Source organism: Chiloscyllium plagiosum, unplaced genomic scaffold (assembly GCF_037043375.1).
Source record: "Chiloscyllium plagiosum isolate Xiang-an unplaced genomic scaffold, Cpla_swu_hap1 HiC_scaffold_45, whole genome shotgun sequence".
Taxonomy (NCBI): domain Eukaryota; kingdom Metazoa; phylum Chordata; class Chondrichthyes; order Orectolobiformes; family Hemiscylliidae; genus Chiloscyllium; species Chiloscyllium plagiosum.
The window spans coordinates 13,441,815-13,461,286 of NW_028270183.1; the positions used below are offsets into that span (position 1 = coordinate 13,441,815).

Consider the following 19,472-nt stretch of genomic DNA (forward strand, 5'->3'; position numbering starts at 1 on the left):
AGAGGCTTTGAGTTCCGTTTATTCCAATTTTCTTAAGTCATACAAGCTGTCCGATGACATGGATTAATTTGATTAAGCTGCTTCATATTGTCTGGTGTCCTTGCTGAGCATTAATAGAATGTAGGACAAGTTTGAAAAAAAAACATTTACTTCAGTATGAACATGCTGAGCATCTCGTGAGTGGTAACTGCTGAGGTGGAGTCATGTGATCTTATAGAAGCGTCTAAGATCTTGAGAGGCATGGATAGGGTGAATGCACTCCGTCTTCTTTCGAGGGTTGGGGAATCGAGGACCAGAGGGCATCAGTTTAAGGTTAGAGGGAAAACAATAGAAGGGAACCTTGAAGGACAGTTTTGTTTTACACAGAAGGTGGTATGCATATGGAATGAGCTGCCGGTGGAAGTGGTTGAGGCAGGTACATTGACAACATTTAAAAGACATTTGGACAAATACACGGATAGGTAAGGTTTAGAAGGGTATGGGCCAAGTGCAGGGAAATGGGAATAGTGTGGATGGGCATTTTGGTCAGCATGGACCAGTTTGGGCCGAAGGGCCTGTCTTCATGCTGTAGGACTCTGTGGTTCCAACTATAGTGCATACACCAGATTCCACAAGCATGATGCCTTTGCAAATGATCCAGTGTAATCAAATCCTGGTTACACTTTTTGTTATAATTGCATTCGCTGAAAAGGACTGTCATAGTGACCTATTTCTTTTGCCTAGTTTAGTCTTTCTTATTTATAACAGGCATGGCTCAGGCACTTGTGTTTATTGTTTTCTTTAATATGGTTTCTGTCTCTTCTGTAACTTGCTGTGCTTTGTGACGTCGTTCGCTCCACACCCCTAATCTCTGGGTTTTCCAGAGTAAAGCTACTTGCAGTAGCAGTTAATTAAAGAGAGGTTAAGATGAAATGCGGTGGGTGTGAGGAACGTCCCGATTTGCGAGTGGCGTTGCTTTGTCTTCTGCAGTTTGAAAACTCAGATGAGCCAACATGATGATACTGTTCACTTCTCCACTAGAAACTTGCAGTTGGGAAAGCCCAAAGCAGTCTGTGATGCTCTTTCTAATGCTCTACATTTAATAAATGTTAAATCTTGAAACGTATTTCTTGGAGTGAATCATTCTCTGGGCCATTGGTTAATGATGACTAAAGAGGTGATACGTGGTGTTTGTTGTTCCATGAGATTCTACAAATCTTACCCGTGTAGGGGATTCCATTGATTTTCTTTCCTTAATCATCATTGTTATCAATGCATGTATATGTATGATACATTTATTCCCCTGTTGCTTCCCATATCTGAAAACATACTTTCTGGTTTTTGTTTCTGAAGTGCTTTGACCTGTAAATGGATCAGATGCTTTGGTTATTTTTCAGATTCAATAAGTGATATTAGGAAACCAGTCTATCAGCACTTTCCAATTCCTGGCAGCAGCAACACGGGAGAGTCCTACTATGCCCTTGCACTTGAGGTGGCACTAATAGGGTTAGGACAGCAAAGGTTAATGCCAGAGGGACTGTATGCCCAGGACAAGGTTTGTCGAAATGAAGAACAGCTTATATCGATGCTGTCTCAAATGGAGTTTGATGAGCGGCTTGTACAAGTTTTGCGTAAACAGACGCTTTTACTACTGGAAGGTACGAATGACTTTTTTTTTGTTATTTAATAATTGCAGAATTCTTCTCCCCTTTTGTTCAACTCCACCTCTCAGATGAGGTAGTGAGCAGCCTGTTTGACTGGATATGGCATTGCAAGCCATGGCTGAGCCTGCTCATGCTGCTGTAAGGCAAATGCGCACTTGTCTCTGACAGGGCAACCAGTGAATGGAAATGATCAGGGATCCCTGCTTCACCCTGTCCTCCTTTTAAACCAAAGGTCTAAAATCCTGTTGTTAGTGCCATGAGTTCAGGCACGAGCTGTAAATTGTAAAGGGTACCCTACTGCCATATCGGTGATGAACTGGAGGTTGTCTGAGGCAACTAAGCTACAAGCTTCATAAATTTTGGGGGAAAATAATTAATAATTGGCTTGAACGCGAAGTCTATGTCTTACAGTTAAGTGCAGTTGACTGGTACGGAGACAATCAAAGTGGATTGTTGTCAGAGAGGAGTTTGGATTTTATTTCCTCCCTAAATTGACCTTGAGGTTTTATCTCTATTTCTATCCCAAGAAGTCTGCCATGAGCTGAGGAGGGATTTGTTGGAATTATGATGTGAGTAGGACTCCAGCCAAGCTCTTCCTGTCTTTTCTTGTATGCCTCAGCATTCAGAATGGAACTGGGCTTTTCAACATAATTTGATTTTTCTGCTCTCGCTGCACGTGGCTGGAAGCAGGTTCTCAATTCTCGTAACCTGTGCCGGTTCTCAAATGTTGAGAAGGCTCATTGGAAGTTCGTAGTTTTTTCGTCAGATCAATTCCTTTTGTATTACTACTTCTGCAACATTTAACAATAACAATTTTTCCAGAAAGCATTTCAGAGGTATTTGGTTTCCTTGTCAGGAAACCATCCTCAACTGTAGATCTAATACAGATTTTTAACAAGTTCCTGCAGTTTGCCTCAGTAATTTGCATACTGCAGTATAAAATGGGCGATTTGGACGCGGGGGCTATCTGCCACCAACTCAGTGGAGAATTCCATTCTGCAGTGCATTGTTGCAGGAGAAACAGTGGCCCCGATTTTGCCTCAAAATTTCCGTTACACAACTAGAAACCCACTGAAGAGTTAACCTTTACTTATTAACCACACTGACATATTAATGCAGTGCAGAGAGCGTGGTTGCTTGGTGCGACCAAGTTGAACTAAACTTGAAAACACACGCACAGTGTGCTCGCTCACACTCTCTCTTGCTCTTCCTCTCCCCCCCACTCTCTCCCCCCCACTCTCTCCCCCCCACTCTCTCCCCCCCACTCTCTCCCCCCCACTCTCTCCCCCCCACTCTCTCCCCCCCCACTCTCTCCCCCCCCACTCTCTCCCCCCCCACTCTCTCCCCCCCCACTCTCTCCCCCCCCACTCTCTCCCCCCCACTCTCTCCCCCCCACTCTCTCCCCCCCTCTCTCTCCCCCCCTCTCTCTCCCCCCCTCTCTCTCCCCCCCTCTCTCTCCCCCACTCTCTCTCCCCCACTCTCTCTCCCCCCCTCTCCCTCTCCCCCTCTCCCTCTCCCCCTCTCCCTCTCCCCCTCTCTCTCTCCCCCCCTCTCTCTCCCCCCCTCTCTCTCCCCCCCTCTCTCTCCCCCCCCTCTCTCTCCCCCCCCTCTCTCTCCCCCCCCTCTCTCTCCCCCCCCTCTCTCTCCCCCCCTCTCTCTCCCCCCCTCTCTCCCCCCCTCTCTCCCCCCCCCCTCTCTTTCCCCCCCCCTCTCTTTCCCCCCCCCTCTCTTTCCCCCCTCTCTCTTTCCCCCCTCTCTCTTTCCCCCCTCTCTCTTTCCCCCCCTCTCTCTTTCCCCCCCTCTCTCTTTCCCCCCCTCTCTCTTTCCCCCCCTCTCTCTTTCCCCCCCTCTCTCTTTCCCCCCCTCTCTCTTTCCCCCCCTCTCTCTTTCCCCCCCTCTCTCTTTCCCCCCCTCTCTCTTTCCCCCCCTCTCTCTTTCCCCCCCTCTCTCTTTCCCCCCCTCTCTCTTTCCCCCCCTCTCTCTTTCCCCCCCTCTCTCTTTCCCCCCCTCTCTCTTTCCCCCCCTCTCTCTTTCCCCCCCTCTCTCTTTCCCCCCCTCTCTCTTTCCCCCCCTCTCTCTTTCCCCCCCTCTCTCTTTCCCCCCCTCTCTCTTTCCCCCCCTCTCTCTTTCCCCCCCTCTCTCTTTCCCCCCCTCTCTCTTTCCCCCCCTCTCTCTTTCCCCCCCTCTCTCTTTCCCCCCCTCTCTCTTTCCCCCCCTCTCTCTTTCCCCCCCTCTCTCTTTCCCCCCCTCTCTCTTTCCCCCCCTCTCTCTTTCCCCCCCTCTCTCTTTCCCCCCCTCTCTCTTTCCCCCCCTCTCTCTTTCCCCCCCTCTCTCTTTCCCCCCCTCTCTCTTTCCCCCCCTCTCTCTTTCCCCCCCTCTCTCTTTCCCCCCCTCTCTCTTTCCCCCCCTCTCTCTTTCCCCCCCTCTCTCTTTCCCCCCCTCTCTCTTTCCCCCCCTCTCTCTTTCCCCCCCTCTCTCTTTCCCCCCCTCTCTCTTTTTTCCCCCCCCCCTCTCTTTTTTCCCCCCCTGCATGAGTTGGACCCATTTGATTTAGATTAGTTTGGGGTTAACATGAGCTTGTAGATGTAATCTTGTCAGTGGGGCATAGTGTGCTCACTGGTCTAAACAACGTTGTCTCTTCTACAGCAAAATGGGAGCCAGTGGCTGTTCTACAGCCTTGCAGGAGTTGTAAAGCAGAGCCACTATTTTCCCCTGTTTGGTCAGCTGAGGTAAAAAGAACTCTTAGTGCCAAATATTGCAGCATTGTCCTAGGGAGAACCCTGAAAATGGATATCTGTTCCAAATTACCAAATCCAACTGAAGCTCTCTGGTGGGTTAAAGGTACTTAGTGAGAAGTTGCCTTTGCTTAAAATCATTTGACCAGAGCTGTTATTGGATATGCAATGTCACTAATAGCCAACAGTTTATTAACTTGGCACAGAAACAAATTATTCTTCTGAAAAATACAAAGAACAATGGATGGGAAATCTGAAATTTCAAACAACATGCTGGAAAATCTCAGCAGGCTCTGCCAGTAGCTGTGGAGAGAGGAAGTTGACTTTTTTTAATCCAATATGATTTTAAAAATCCTCATTGGGCCTACAAAAAAAATTAGCATTCATCTCCTGAGGGTGTTGACCTTCCCCTTTTAAGAAACCATTCTGTCGATGCAGCCGTTGTGCTTCATCTAAATGGGGTCTGTCTTATACATAAGCTCCATCAACAAGCTATTTGGCAGTGGAGGCACAGTGGCTCAGTGGTTAGCACTGTTGCCTCACAGCACCAGGGTCCTAAGTTCGATTCCAGCCTTGGGTGACTGTCTGTGTGGAGTTTGCACATTCTGCCTGGGTCTGTGTGGGCTTCCTCTGGGTGCTCTGGTTTCCTCCCACAGTCCAAAGCTGTGCAGGTCTGGTGAATTATACTGTTAGGTATGTTAGTCAGAGGGAAATGGATCTGGGCGGGTTACTCTTCGGAGGATCGGTGTGGACTTGTTGTGCCGAAGGGCCTATTTCCACACTGTAGGGAATCTAATCTAATCTAAAAAAGTGAATATGTACTTGGCCATCCTTTGGTATTGTTGCTTCTGACCAGGGAGCATGTGTTTGCAAGGCAAACCTCTGGGCTTCATTTATTTCTGTTCCCCAGCCCAAAAAGGCTGGAGTTGATTTATGTAGGAGAAAGTGAGGACTGCAGATGCTGGAGATCAGAGTCGAGAGTGTGGCGCTTGAAAAACACAGCAGGTCAGGCAGCATCTGAGGAGCAGGAGAGTCTGTTTCAGGCATAAGCCCTTCAGGAATGGCTTCCTGATGAAGGCCTTATGCCCGAGACGTCCATCTCCTGCTCCTCGGATGTTGCTTGACTTGCTGTGCTTTTCCAGCGCCACGCTCTGAAGTTGATTTATGTCCCACCGTCACCTTTGATCAAACTCGCAATGCCCAGTGAGTGAAACTGGACCTGCCTTGAGGTTTTGTTTCGTGTTGTGGATCAGCTTGTTGAGAGAGCAAATAGACCAACGTTGCACAGTTTTTGTTTAAAAACAGGAGAATCTTCCTATTCTCCTCAGCAAACAGACAGTAATCTGATGATTTATCTCCCTTCAGGGGGTCCCTTCAGCGGTCTGGGTGAGGTCGTCCATCGGGAGAGCGTTCCCATGCACACTTTTGCAAGATACTTGTTCAAGGCTCTCCTGCTTCATGACCCTGATCTGGCCTACAAAGTGTCTCTGAGAGCAATGAGGTAGGTGAGACATTTGAGGGAAGCCTGTTTATACTTGCACATAGCTACATGGAAACCTGATGTTTTACCTTGCCTTCTGAGAGCACGTTTCAGCAACGTTTCTAAAGTTGCACAAAGGATCTCTGTAAAGGTCTCGGCCTGGAAACTTTCACCGTTATTTGATTAACCTGTATGGAGGTGGAAAGCACGTCTCAATGTGGGCTATGTGCTTTGGATGAGTGCAATGAAGAATTCTTACGGGTGGGGGATTTTGACCAAAATTCTTGCTGCAAAGCCTCATCCCACATCTTGAAGGGGACTGTAGGTACAGGTTGCTTTTTTTTTTCTTGAAAACTATCTCCAGTTTGCACGATTGTGCAATTCTTGAGCAGGAAATATGCAGTACATATATATATTGGTCAGTGAGTCACCTCCGATGCACAAACGCGCTCTCTGAAAACGTTGCATGTAAACTAGAACGTTCAGAGAGCAGTGCGTAGTCTGTTTTCAAAAGAGGCCCATGTGACGTGATAGACACCTGTTGTGGTGAGCGACTGTAGTCTCATCAAAAGAATGGGGACTGGAAGCTGGCTGATGAGGTGAGGAAGACTTTTCTCATGGGACGTCACTCTTCTGCTTATCTGTGTGGGTTCCCTTGCTTGGTTGCCTGAGCAAATTCAGTAGCTTTTATGACCTAACAGTGCTCACCACAGACCTAACTAATCAGTCCAGGAGGCTTCCCTCTGAATCACATTTTTCCAGAGAGCTGACACAAATGTAATTTTCTTCCACTTGTTGAGGCGTTCTGCTGTGTGAAAGCTCTCTGGGTTGCGTAGAGGATGTGTGGCACTGAAGCAGGCTCTCTGACCCAAAAGTTCACGCTGCTGACGAATTTCGAAGACTTGGATTGTGATAGGTCACCCTCAACCTTCACATTTTTTTTGTCCCCCTCCACAAAGAGCGAAGGCCTAGCCTGTTTTTCCTTCCCTGATGGGTATAAGCTCTCTCTTCTCGCATTATTGTTGTACTATTTTAGCATCCTTTCCAGTGCCTCTTAAATCCATTCTTTTAAAATGTAATTTAGTGGCCAAAATTGTGTCACTACAGCACTGATTGTAGTGACTCAGTTATCGACGTTAAAATTAAGATAGAAGGGTGGCATCATTGGTGTTAATCACTAAAATGCAGTTTAGAGTCGGTCATAGAGCTGTACCGCATGGAAGCAGACCCTTCGGTCCAACTCGTGCAGGCCGACCAGATATCCTAAAATAATTTAGACCCATTTGCCATCCCTCTAAACCTTTCCCATTCAGATGCCTTTTAAATGTTGTTATTGTACTAGCCTCCATCACTTCCCCTGGCACCACCCTCTCTGTGAAAAAGTCGCCCCTTAGGTCCCTTTGAAATCTTTCCCCATTCACGGTAAACCTGTGCCCCCTAGTTTTGGACTCCCCTAACATGGAAAGAAGATCTTCGCCATTCACCCTATCCACACTCTTCATGATTTCCTAGATCGTTGTTGGGTCACCCCTCCATCTCTGATGCTCCAGGAAGAATAGCCCTAGCCAATTCTGCCCCTCCCTGTGATTTTAGGTCAACATCTGGGCAAACCTCTGGCATGATGAAATGTTGTACTCATGTTACTGCTGTCAGAGGCTCATTGATAATCTGAAGCTGGAACCTTCTGACTTCAGTTGGTACCACTGAACCAAGGGGTGTGCCGTCTTAAGAGTCAGGGCAGATTGGGTTGACGTCCCTTTCCCTCTGCAGTCTTGGACATTACAACCCTAAAGTAGCAGATTAAAGTTACTGAGGGAGTGCTGTGCTGTCAGAAGTGCACCTTTTGAATTGACGTAAGGATCCAAGGCAGGTACTTAAAAATAGAAGCTCTTCCTGGTATCATTGTCAACATTTTGTTGCTGAACCAGCTTCACTAAGATTATCTGGTTTATCATATTTCTGTTTTTGGGAATCTGAATAATTCGGATATAATAGTGGATAATATTTTAAGAGTCCATAATTGCCTCTAAAGTGTTTCAAGTCGTCCTTAGATCTCTGGAGCTGTTGTTTAAATAACCAGGTTATTCCCGGACACCAGTGATCATCTCAGAATTGATTTATGCGTTCTTCAGGTTAAGGACTGGAATTGAATGGAAGTCCTGGGGTTTCTGCTTTTTCATCAGTGCTACTTGCTGGGGTCTATTGGGGTACGTCATCAGTAATTGCATGACCCCATGGGCTATAGTTTGCCAGCACTCAGCCTCTTATAAAAGGAGCAAGGTGTAGATTAATCGGTCCGCACTCACGGAACCTTGTGAGCTGGTGACCGAGAAACAGAAGGGTGCGGAATGGTAGAATATTCGGGTGGGCAGTGTTTGGCATAGCCATTTGGCAGTGATCGAGAGCCATCCTTGCAGGAAGAAAAGGCAACATTTCCACCATAAGCACAGTTTATAGTCAGAGTGCTTAGGCTGAGGATGCTGTGCTAGCTGTGCTAATCGCAGGTGCTGAATCTGCTTTTTGGCACAGTGCATTGTGACTGTGTTGCATTCAGCGACCATTGGTATGGTATGAAGTGAAACACAGCACGTTCCCTAAACAAGTAGCGTAAAAAGATCATTGCGTCTGGAGTGTACCAATCAACCCATTCATCTGTTCAGTTGCAGGCCTTTGTTCCATAGCTCTTGAAAGCTCTACCCAATCAAAATCTATCAGCCTTGTTTCTTGAAACTTTTAATTGGCTCTGCACATCCACAAAGATGTAGAAAGCGCTCTTGAATTTTTGTGCAAAGTTTGTTTTGTTTTCACATGAAGTGCTCCCTGGCTTTTCTAATTGTTTATAATTTGTTATATTCAGTGATGAGTTGGATTGTGAGCCTACTGTTCAGCATGATGTCCCCATGCTCATTGTTATTTACTGTCCCCTTGCAGGCTGCCAGTGCTGGAGTCGATGGCACCTGCAGGCGATGGCTCTCACCCGCACCTCGTCGCATTAGTGGATCCAAGCCGTTACCCGCGTTGGTTCATCCTTGGGCACCTTGAAACTCAACAGTGCGAGCTAGCATCCACCATGTTGACAGCTGCGAAAGGTAACTCGAGACACCATCGTATCAAAGCAGTTCTGTGTTTGAGTTCCTTGTGGGTCAGGTTCAATAAAACTCCAGTGAGACTAGACAGGAAAGCAGCTCCCAATGACCTGGGAGTCCAGAACCAGGGGGTCACAGTTTAAAGGTCGTTTAGGACTGATGAGGAGAACTGTCTTCACCCTGTCGAATTCCCGGTCATAGTTGAGGTCAGAACATGGAATGTTTTCAAGAAGCAGTTACACATCATGCGTGGGACTAATGGGATCAAAAGAGAAACTGGGGTAACAAGTTGAATGATCAATATGTGAAGATGCCAGCGTTGGACTGAGGTGGACAAAGTCCGAAGTCTCACAACACCAGGAGCGCTCAGAAAGCTTGTGATGCCAAACAAACCCATTGGACTATAACCTGGTGTTGTGTGACTGTGGTCATAATGAATAGCAGAGCCGGCTCAATGGGCTGAATGGCCCGCCTGTTGTTCTAGTTTTCTCTTGAATACTGATCAATCTGTGCCTTACCAGTGGGTGTTCTTCCTTTTTCTGAAGAACAGGATGCCACTTTAAAGTCTAATTTTAACGTGAAGTTTTCTCAAGATGTTTTGGCACGCTCCTACTGAGCTGGGCAGACTCAGTCCACAAAGGAACTTCCTGCGACTGAATTCCTGTAGTCACCAAGGTCCCCATGTTTATTGAAATTCATTTGCTCGATGTAACGATGCAAGAATGCAGTCCTTGCTGCCAGAGCTGATGCTTTTGACATGAATTATTGGCTTCTTTTTGCAATGGAGCCATTTTGGACTCTGATTGTGGCTGCAGACAGCTGCTTTGTTTTGCTCCTTTCAAGCTGCTTAGGAAATACTCGCAGTGCCATCTTCAGGACCTGTGTGTTACTGCACAGACCCAATTCTGGCATTCAATTTTTGAAAGCAGTGACCACGTGAAACTAAGAGCTGTGTAGGGTCCGTCTCGTTCACCTGGGTTTAAACAAGTTTCTTCTCAATATTTTCTCAGAACTTTCTCCTCCTAGACTGTGTCTAGGAAAGTTAACTAATGCTTTTTCGCCAAGTTTGAATTTGTACGGTCGCGATCTTGAAGTAAAACCAGAATGCTGCTTCTGCCTGTAGAGTTTGTCTGTTTTGTTAATGCTTCATTTGACTGACTTAAACCAACTGAGCTGCATTTTTGAGATTAATTCAATGTACAAAGGACAAGCTCTCAAATTCTGGATGTAATTTGTGAATTAGCGTAAGGTTAACAGTTGGAACGCAGTGGTTGCCTTATTCAGAGAGGTTAAACAGGTCGGGCTCGTTTTCACTGGAGCTTGGAAGAGTAACTAGTCTTAAGGGGGGATGTGGAAAGGATGTTTTCCCGTTGTGGGTCAGTTGAGAACTAAGGGGCACTTGGAATCATAGAATCCCCTCAGTGTAGAAAGAGGCCATTTGGCCTGTCAAGTTTGCACTGACCCTCTGAAGAGCATCTCAGCCACACCCACCATTATCCCTGTAACCCTGCATTTCCCATGGCTAATCCACGTAACCTGCACATCTTTGGACTGTGGGAGGAAACCCACACAGACACGGGGCGAATGTGCAAGTTCCACACAGAGTGTCGCCTGAGGGTGGAATCGAATCCAGGCCCCTGGCGCTTTGAGGCAAAAGAGCTAACCACTGAACCACTTCTAATACAAAAAAATTGATGATCCCACTTATTGGACAAAACTTTGGCAAGGTCTGTCTCAGTTGCATAACTTTAGAGCGCTCCACCTCAGCAGGCAGTGGAGGTGCATCTTTGAATATTTTTAAGGTGTAGGTAAATTGATTCCCTTGCTGAACAAGAATCTATGGGTTAGGGATGTCTGGAAATGTGGAATTTGAAACATGAACGCTCAGATCCATGATTTTGTTTCATGGTAGAGCAGGCTCAAGAGACCGAATACCCTATTTCTGCTCCTAGTTCATAGGTTTATGTTTGTATTATCCAGTTATTCAGCTCATAGCAGTAGGCAGAAAACAAACTGCTTCAAAATGACAGCATAAGAAGGATCCCAAGGGCAAACCGGGCTGAGAAGTGAACCATTGGAGTAGTGCTTAATCAGCTGGAAGAATATGAACTCCTAAATAATATCAGAATGATCACTGAAGTTGTTAATGGGCGCGTTCTCCATGCTGAAAGGCTGAAACTCAATTGCCACTGAATGGATCAATGGAAGAAGAACATAAGGCTTTCAGTCAAGGAAGCTGCTAAACAGACTCCTGGTTGGCACTGCTGCCTCACATTGCTAGGGACTCTGGTTCGATTCCAGCCTCGGGTGACTGTCTGTGTGGAGTTTGCACGTTCTCCGTGTCTGCGTGGGTTTCCTCCGGGTGCTCTGGTTTCCTCCCACAGTCCAATGATGTGTAGGTTAGGGTGGATTGGCCATGCTAAATTGCCCATAATGTTCAGAGATGTGTAGGTTAGGTGCATTAGTCAGGGGTAATGTAGAGTAATAGTGTAGGGGAATGGCTCTAGATGCATTACCTTTTGGAGAGTTGGTATGGACATTTTGGGCCAAATGGCCTGTTTCCACACTGTAGGGATTCTGTTAAGGTTACCCAGCGTCTGACAAGGCCACCCATCGTTGGTACATTCGAAAAGCTTTTTGGGAAGCTCCAACCGCTGTGCCATTACGAGTAGCACCTGAATAATGTGGAGTAGCTGAACCAGCTTACACCATACAGTTTGGTAACTCTGATCACCACACCAACTGTGTGTCAGTTATTCACTTCAGGCTCTCTATTCTGCAATCCCCTTTCTCGTGAATGTGTTTCTCAACCAAACATCCTACCGGAAGACTCCTACTTTTACTGAACTTGCTTTCAAAATGTTTCTGAAATTCACGGTTTCCTGAAAACTGAGCTTATGAAAACACGAGCTGTAATATGTTCTTCCACTTCAGCTTCTCTCACTTTCATGTTCTTTCTTGAAAGTCTACATGTATAATAAGAAATTATATTTTCTTTCCTTTTTTTTCATCCTTTCTAAAATAAAAACACTTGTATTTTTCTCAAGTCTGCCCTTGGATTATTGTAGTCTTGCAGCCTTTGTTTGGTTTCTATATTATCTTCAGGTCCTGCTTCCAGGCCAAATGGGGAGTCATTATATTAATTTGTTAAATGGGAGAGGGGGTGGGTGGGTCAGTCGTTCTATATCTTTTTAAGGTCCTTCCTGTGCCTTGTGATTTCATTATTGTGGAAGAGGACTGGTAACAAGCAGTTCCTGATCTCTTCCAAATGCCACTTAACTGTCTAGGAGAATACTTTGGCTCTGAGCCTTTACCCTTTCATATTCTTGTTTATGTACCGTGTTGCTGATGATTTTAAATCAGTAGCACAGTTCAGCTCGTCATACATCTGACTGAGTGTTCCTGGCCTCCAAGCCATTGTATTTTCCCAAATAAGATGCAAGGTGATCAGGCATCTCTTTCTAGTGTTTAACAACTAACTTGCGTTTATAGATTCTATTTTCACAACTCCACTGATGGGAATTACTTCTGATAAATCATTTAAACCTGTGATAAACGAGCCAGAGGTGGCAGTTCAAACTCCCTTCTGTGCAAGTGTTCTTACTTAGTGTCTCCTTGCTGGTTCGATCAAATAATATTTCCTTTTTGTTGCAGGAGATCCAAAGTGGCTGAGAGTGGTCTTGGAATCCATTCAGCAAAACATTCATTCTCCATCACTCATATACAAGCTAGCGCAGGATGCTTGCAAAACAGCTACGCCACCAAATTCTGCACCTGACATTACACTCCTCAATGTATCCCTGGAGCTAGGCTTACAGGTGGGTCTGCTTTAATATTATTGTCTCTGCCTCCGTTCGCTGTCAATTCAACATTTATGGAAAAAAAATTCTCACCCATTTTATCCTCCATTTAATTCCTACTGTCGAACTACATGTAGAATTGACAGATTATTTCCCATTATCCTAAGAGCTTACAATTTTATAGTGCCATTCATTTGGTAAAACATCTAGAGGCATTTCATAGCATTGTATCAGAGAATCCCTAGAGTGTGGAAACAGGCCCTTCTGACCAAAAAGTCCACACTGACCCTCTGAAGAGTAACCCATCCAGATCCATTCCCCCACCCTATTATGCTGTATTTACCCCTGACCCCTATTATGCTGTATTTACCCCTGACTAATTGCACCTAACTTACACATCCCCTAACACAATGGGCAATGTAGCATGGCCAATTCACCCTAACCTGAACATCTTGGACTGTGGGAGGAAACCGGAGCACCTGGAGGAAACCCCCCACAGACATGGGGAGAATGTGTAAACTCCATGCACACAGTCTCCTGAGGCTGGAATCGAACCCGGGACCCTGGTGCTGTGAGGCAGCAGTGCTAACCACTGAGCCACCGTGCCGCACTTAACAGCAGCATTCTGTTGAAGTGTGCAGCATTTGGCCCAAATCCCCGTAGGATACTAGAATAGATGACTAAAGGCAGGAGTTGCAGGAAAGGAATTCCAGAGCTCAGGGCTGTCGAAGGATTCATACCCACAAGGTGAGGCACTTGAAATTGGGATTACTCGTGAGGCTGGAATTGGTGGAGTGCAGAGGTCTGAGTTGTGGCGGAGGCTATGGAGATGAGTTAGGTGAGGTCAGGGGAGGAATTGGAAATCCAGGCTGAAAATACTAGAATGGCAGTACAGTCTTGATGGGCTGAAGGGCTTCCCCTCTACTGAATGATTCTACGAAAATAGTCAGTGTGTGCGACCTATGGGTAAATGGACTAGAGTTTTGGATGAGCCCCATTGTGTTGAATGTAAGGTGGAAACCGATTTGGGAGAGCCTTGGAATGATTGAATCTGGAGGTTAGAAATGATTACTGTAATAACCCCATGTGCCCTATCTTCACATTGGAAAGGATTTGCCAATATAAAGCAATAAAAACTCAAGGTTTAATTTGAAGGGATGGAGAGATCACTGAGACTTCTACCATAGGTTGATTTCTTGTAGCTGTGATCGATGCCCAAACTACTTGCCTGCATTTACTGTCCTGCTGTGATTGTGTCAAGTCCAGAAGGAAAGCGGTTTTTCTTTTTTGGAAACCCTGCTAGCAGCACCAACTTGGAGCTCCTTGCACCATCTAGGTTGTGTGTTCATTTCCAGTCTTAACTTATGGCCTGTTGTATACTTGTAATTTGAGGATCTTCCAAGCACTGTGTAGAGCAGTACTGAGTTGGAGTGAACTTGAAACACATCAAGACTCAGTATTTGTATTGTGTGTTTCAAACCCTCGAGGTTGTTGTGGGGAATATGCAAAGTGCACCAAATTTGTTGGTATGGCAAGCAGTCCAGTGCTGTCTGTCAGAATGAGGGCATGATGTTCTCCATTTAAACCCTGAGCCCTGCCTGTCTCCTCTGCATGTGGCATTATTTTCTGAGGATTTCCTGGCACTCTTGTCATATTCTCCATAATGCAGTTGAACGTATCACTCAGTAGTGAAGCAGTCCGCTTGAGGAATTGGATTTTGTCTGTACATGTTAACTTGCTCGTTGTGCATTCATATCCCGCGCTCCCTCGTCCCTAGATGTTTGTTTAAGGTTCAGTGGCAGGCGTGCAGTTTATTGTAGAAGTCTTGTTCAACTCTTTCTTCTCCGCTGTGTGATCTGCCGTGAAGGCCGTTTTGCCAGAGTTGAGCCGCTGTGCTATGCTGTGCTGTGCTCTGTGGCAAATCTTTCCTGGTTGTGGTAACTACCCTCTGTGCAATGCACCCAGCATTACAAAAGGCTGACATTCGTGGAACTGAATGAAGTCTTCTCTAGAAAGTCTGCCTGTAACGTTTAAATTATCAGAACTCTCATTAATGCCTCCTTACTGTACCTTGACCGTTGAACGTCCTTCCTGCCTACAGGTAATGAGAATGACGCTGTCAACTATGAACTGGCGACGTCGTGAGATGGTCCGTTGGTTGGTGAGCTGTGCTACGGAAGTTGGTAAGTGACAGGTTTTTTTATTGTAACATTCTTAAATGGGATGCAGGTATGATTGGCAAGGCCAGCAATTATTATACATTCCTAACTGCCCTTGAACTGAGACTTGATAAGCCATTTCAGCTGGCAGCTAAGTGAACCACAAATGGGCAGCACGGTGGCTCAGTGGTTAGCACTGCTGCCTCTTAGCGCCAGGGACCCAGGTTCGATTCCACCCTCGGGCGACTGTCTCTGTGAAGAGTTTGCACGTTCTCCCCGTGTCTGGGTGGGTTTCTTCCGGGTGCTCCAGTTTCCTCCCACAGCCCAAAGATGTGCAGGCTAGGGTGGATTGGCCGTGCTGCATTGCCCCATAGTGTCCAGGAATGTGCAGACCAGGTGGGTTAGCCATGGGGAATGCAGGGTTACCAGGGATCGGGTGGGGCACCGGATCTGGATCTGGCTGGGGTGCCCCTTGAAAGGTCGATGCAGACCCAATGGGCGAAATGACATCTTTCTGCATGTGGGGATTGTATAGTTCTAAGTACATTGCTGAGAGTCTGGAATCACATGTTGGCCAGACCAGGTAATGATGGCAGATTTCCTTCCTTAAAGGGCATTAGTAAACCAGATGGGTTTTTATGCAAATTCAATGATAATCTCATTGATAGGGGCACAAAACTAAATTTAAATTTTTTTCCCCCAACTTTAAATTCTGCCAGCCGCCAGAGAGATTTGAATCTGTGTCCAGAGCATTCGCCTTAACTCCTAAATTGCTAGTCAAGTGATAATACTACACCACCATTTCTCCTGCACACTCTTTATTCTCTCACTGAGGCCCAGACCCATAGTCACTGCTTCTCCATTGGTAATTTGTGTAGCCTCAATTCAGGCTGTGTAGTTCAACTAACGTGTACGTCACATAAAGCGCTGGGTCTGCTGTGCTGTGCTGGGCATACAGTCCCAGTCTACATCAAGAGGCCTTGGCTTATGTTTATAGATGAAACCCAGGGATATTGTAATTAATTGTGACACTGGCCCACCAGAGGCCACCCACATCTAAACTGGGGGGGTGGGGGGGGGCCTTCATGTTCTTCCTCCAAGACAGATTCTACTCGGAACCTAGTGTTGGCCGCACTCCCGTGGCTCTGAGCAAGATTGGTGTCAGTTCCACTTATGTTGCAGAAACATTGCACGTCTGTTGCTTCCAGTGCAGTACTAAGGCTGTCTCCTTCATCATCGTTCTGATGAGACTTTTTAAATCTCTCTGGTGGATACACTTGTTAGACTTATTTATCACCTCCCCCATCACTTCATTTTATGATCTTATTTCACCGGGATCTTGCTGGTGTAAGATTGGCTGGCTTGATTCCTATCAATTACTTATTTATCTCATTTATTTCGATGATCTTTAATGCCTAACTTTTTTATTTCGTAACTTTTCTAAGTTTTCTTTACTGAAGAATCTGTACCTTTGAGCCCTGTAAGTGGCGACTTGTAAGCTTTTTGCTGTACTCATGGTGACAACAAAACTCCTGCTAACATCAGAAGTGGTTTGTTGGCCATAAATGGGGATGCCTTGAGGTTATGCACAACACAGTATAAATGCAAACTGTTAATTTTGTAGACTTTTTTGCTTTGCTAGCAATCGCAACCTGTCATCTTGTACTGCTTGTTAAGGAGTGTTTCTCTTGCATCTTGCAGGTGTTTGTGCCTTGATGAATATAATGCAGAATTGGTATTCTCTCTTCACTCCAACTGAAGCCACTACAATAGTAGCTGCCACAGTGACCTCTCATGCCACTGTTCTGCGCTTGAATTTGGACTATACCCAACGCGAGGAGCTGGACAGTTGTGCACGGACACTTGCACTCCAGTGTACAATGAAGGACCCTCAGAATTGCGCACTGTCAGCGCTGACACTGTGCGAAAAGAACCACGTAGCCTTTGAAACCGCGTATCAGATTGTCCTGGACTCTGCCTCCACAGGTATGAGCTACTCGCACTTGTTCACCATCGCCCGGTACATGGAGCACAGGGGCTTCCCGATCCGCGCCTACAAGATGGCCAGCCTGGCCCTGTCCCACCTCAACGTCGCCTACAATCAGGACACCCACACGGCCATCAACGACGTCCTGTGGGCCTGCTCGCTGAGCCACTCGCTGGGCAAGAACGAGCTGGCCGCCATCGTGCCGCTGGTCATCAAGAGTGTCCAGTGCGCACCCGTGCTGTCGGACATCCTGAGGAGGTGGACCATGTCCGCCCCGGGCTTGGCTGGCGTTCCTGGCCGCAGGAATTCCGGGAAGCTCATGTCGACGGAGAAGGCCCCGCTCTGCCAGCTGCTCAACGCGACGATCGATGCATACATCAGCACCACGCACTCTCGCCTGACCCACATCAGCCCCCGCCATTACAGCGAGTTCATCGAATTCCTCAGCAAAGCCCGGGAGACCTTCCTGATGGCTCAGGACGGGCACATTCAGTTTACACAGTTCATAGACAACCTCAAACAAACCTATAAAGGCAAGAAAAAGCTTATGATGCTGGTTCGAGAACGCTTTGGCTGAAGTTCAGGATTCCACCCTGGCCCAAGTCTTCCTACGTTGCAGTTGAAGTCCTTTTTATCTTTTTTTTTTAATTTCCAAAAAAAAAGCGAGAAAGAGGCATAAACCCACCTAGTCATTCCACGTGCATCAGTATTCCTGCGGCTGAGAAGCAGGGACTTGGCCCGCCCCCTCCTAGACACCCGGCTGTTCGGTCCAAGGGATCTGCCGAGGCTGGATCAAGGTCCCACTGGTGATGGAGAGTTGGGGGATAGTGCTGGCAGAGAGACGTGGGAGCCACCAGTGTTTAAAAGGGGTCGAACTGGCAGGCGATGAGTCGGTCACCCTGGCTGAGAGTCTCCAGTCGTTTCATAGATCTGAGTGTTAGTTGTCTGTTCTGTGAAGCAGTTGTTTACTAATAGAAAGTGTTCCATTGCAGTACCTGGCATACATCGAGTGAGGGAAGCTTTTTGGGGTGGGGGGGGGGGGAAGAGAGGGAGAAGAGATGCACAGAGTGTATACTCCCCACCTAAGGATTTGCAAGAGTGTTTAAACCTATCTTTTGTCAACACCCCCGCTCCCAATTTTTTTTAAACCAGAAGTTCTAGAGTGGCAGGCTGTCATTCGAAAGGCAACCCCCCCCCCCCCCCTCAAAAACCTCCGTGTGAATCTCAGCAGTGCTGCGATTGTCATCGGAGTGGTCCGACTTCTTGGAGCTGAGTTTTGTCGGTGTCCATCCACCGCTCCCTCTCCCCGTGCAGCGGAAACTCAGCGCACTGACCCAGGGAATGTTGGGGGGGGTGGGGGGCAGCTTCACGCTGTAAAACCAGCATGGCACTCTTTCCAAAGGTGTATTATCTGAGCATGGGGCACTGTTACTGCCCCGCGTATGTGTGAGAAATGTGACGCGGACATTTTGTGCCAAAAAAAAAAGTGGAAGTGTTCCATTCCCTAGCACAACCCAGATTTCACTCCCAATATCAGTATTTTTACATTTTTGATTTTCTCTCGATTCAACCCATTTAGGCTTTGGCTGGAGCAGTTTTCTATGTAGCTCAAATGTTCTGAGAGTCACCTGCAGTGATCCTCCCTCCAGCTATATCAAGGTTTGGATGGGCTGTATTCTGGGGTCACCCTTGAGCTCCTCCACTGCCCGAATGGGGTAGTTGGTTGGGACGCTGCATGAATCCGGCAACAAGATCAGAAGTAAGCCCTTATTGCAGGGTCACTACTGAGGTGTCTTCACCACCACCACCCATCTCTCTCTCCCCCCTCCCCACCCCCAGGTGCCTGTCCCTTCTCTCAAGCCGGTGAATCTGTAGCATTCTCTGTAACTCTTCAGAAAGAAACAGGTGGAGCAGTCTTAAAATGTACAACAAAAAAATGACGATGCTGTAGGTCTTAGTCTCTCTCAGCAAGCCTGTCAAAAGAAATACCGTCTCTCTGAGGAAGCAAGTCTGTGTACGAGTTAGGATGAATATGGAAGTTACCTTGATATTCTGTTCTCTGGGCCTGAGACAGTACATGCAGGGAATCGAATTTCCTTCGTGTGGCAATTCTCAAGCTCCCGCTCGGTACCCTGACTTCCAGCCAGCTCAAACAATGACCAAAAAAATACTCACCTGGCAGCCCAGAAATTCCTATGGATTACCACAAACTAACTGCTATACCAAAACTCCTCTGATATATACCTCTTTGCAGTGTCTCTCTCACTCCCTCCCCTCCTCCCTCCCTCTCCCTCTCTGTCTCCCTCCCCCCCCCTTCTTCACTCCTCCCCCTTTTATTCTCCATCTTCACTCCCACACTCTCTCCTCTCTTCCCTCCTCTTCTCCCCGTTTCTTTTCCCTCTTACCCCCCTTTGCTGTTTTCCCCCCTTCCCCTTTCTCTCTCTTGCGCCTTCACCCTCTCTTTTCTCTTCCTTTCTCTCCCCTCTCTTACCTCACTCTCCACTATCTCTTCCCCCCCCCCCCCCATATCTCCTGAGTTTTGTCGCCCTGCCTCCTCTTCTCTGTCTCGTCTTCTCTTCACC

General features: G+C 47.0%; 1 protein-coding gene across 3 annotated transcripts in view; it reads left to right on the plus strand.

Annotated features, from left to right (window-relative positions):
* LOC122552364 (zinc finger SWIM domain-containing protein 5-like) overlaps positions 1–19,393 on the plus strand; it is a 96,591-nt gene extending 77,198 nt beyond the window's left edge. Inside the window, exons 9-14 of one of the 3 annotated variants that reach the window (XM_087983101.1) lie at positions 1,377–1,637; positions 5,744–5,879; positions 8,790–8,947; positions 12,599–12,762; positions 14,846–14,927; positions 16,605–19,393. In XM_087983101.1, the coding sequence (XP_087839227.1) occupies positions 1,377–1,637; positions 5,744–5,879; positions 8,790–8,947; positions 12,599–12,762; positions 14,846–14,927; positions 16,605–17,467 (1,664 nt within the window). In that variant the 3' untranslated portion in view covers positions 17,468–19,393. The remainder of the gene's footprint in view (positions 1–1,376; positions 1,638–5,743; positions 5,880–8,789; positions 8,948–12,598; positions 12,763–14,845; positions 14,928–16,604) is intronic. The other 2 variants (XM_043695114.2, XM_087983102.1) reach the window with 2 other exon arrangements.
* Positions 19,394–19,472: the final 79 nt, after the last annotated feature.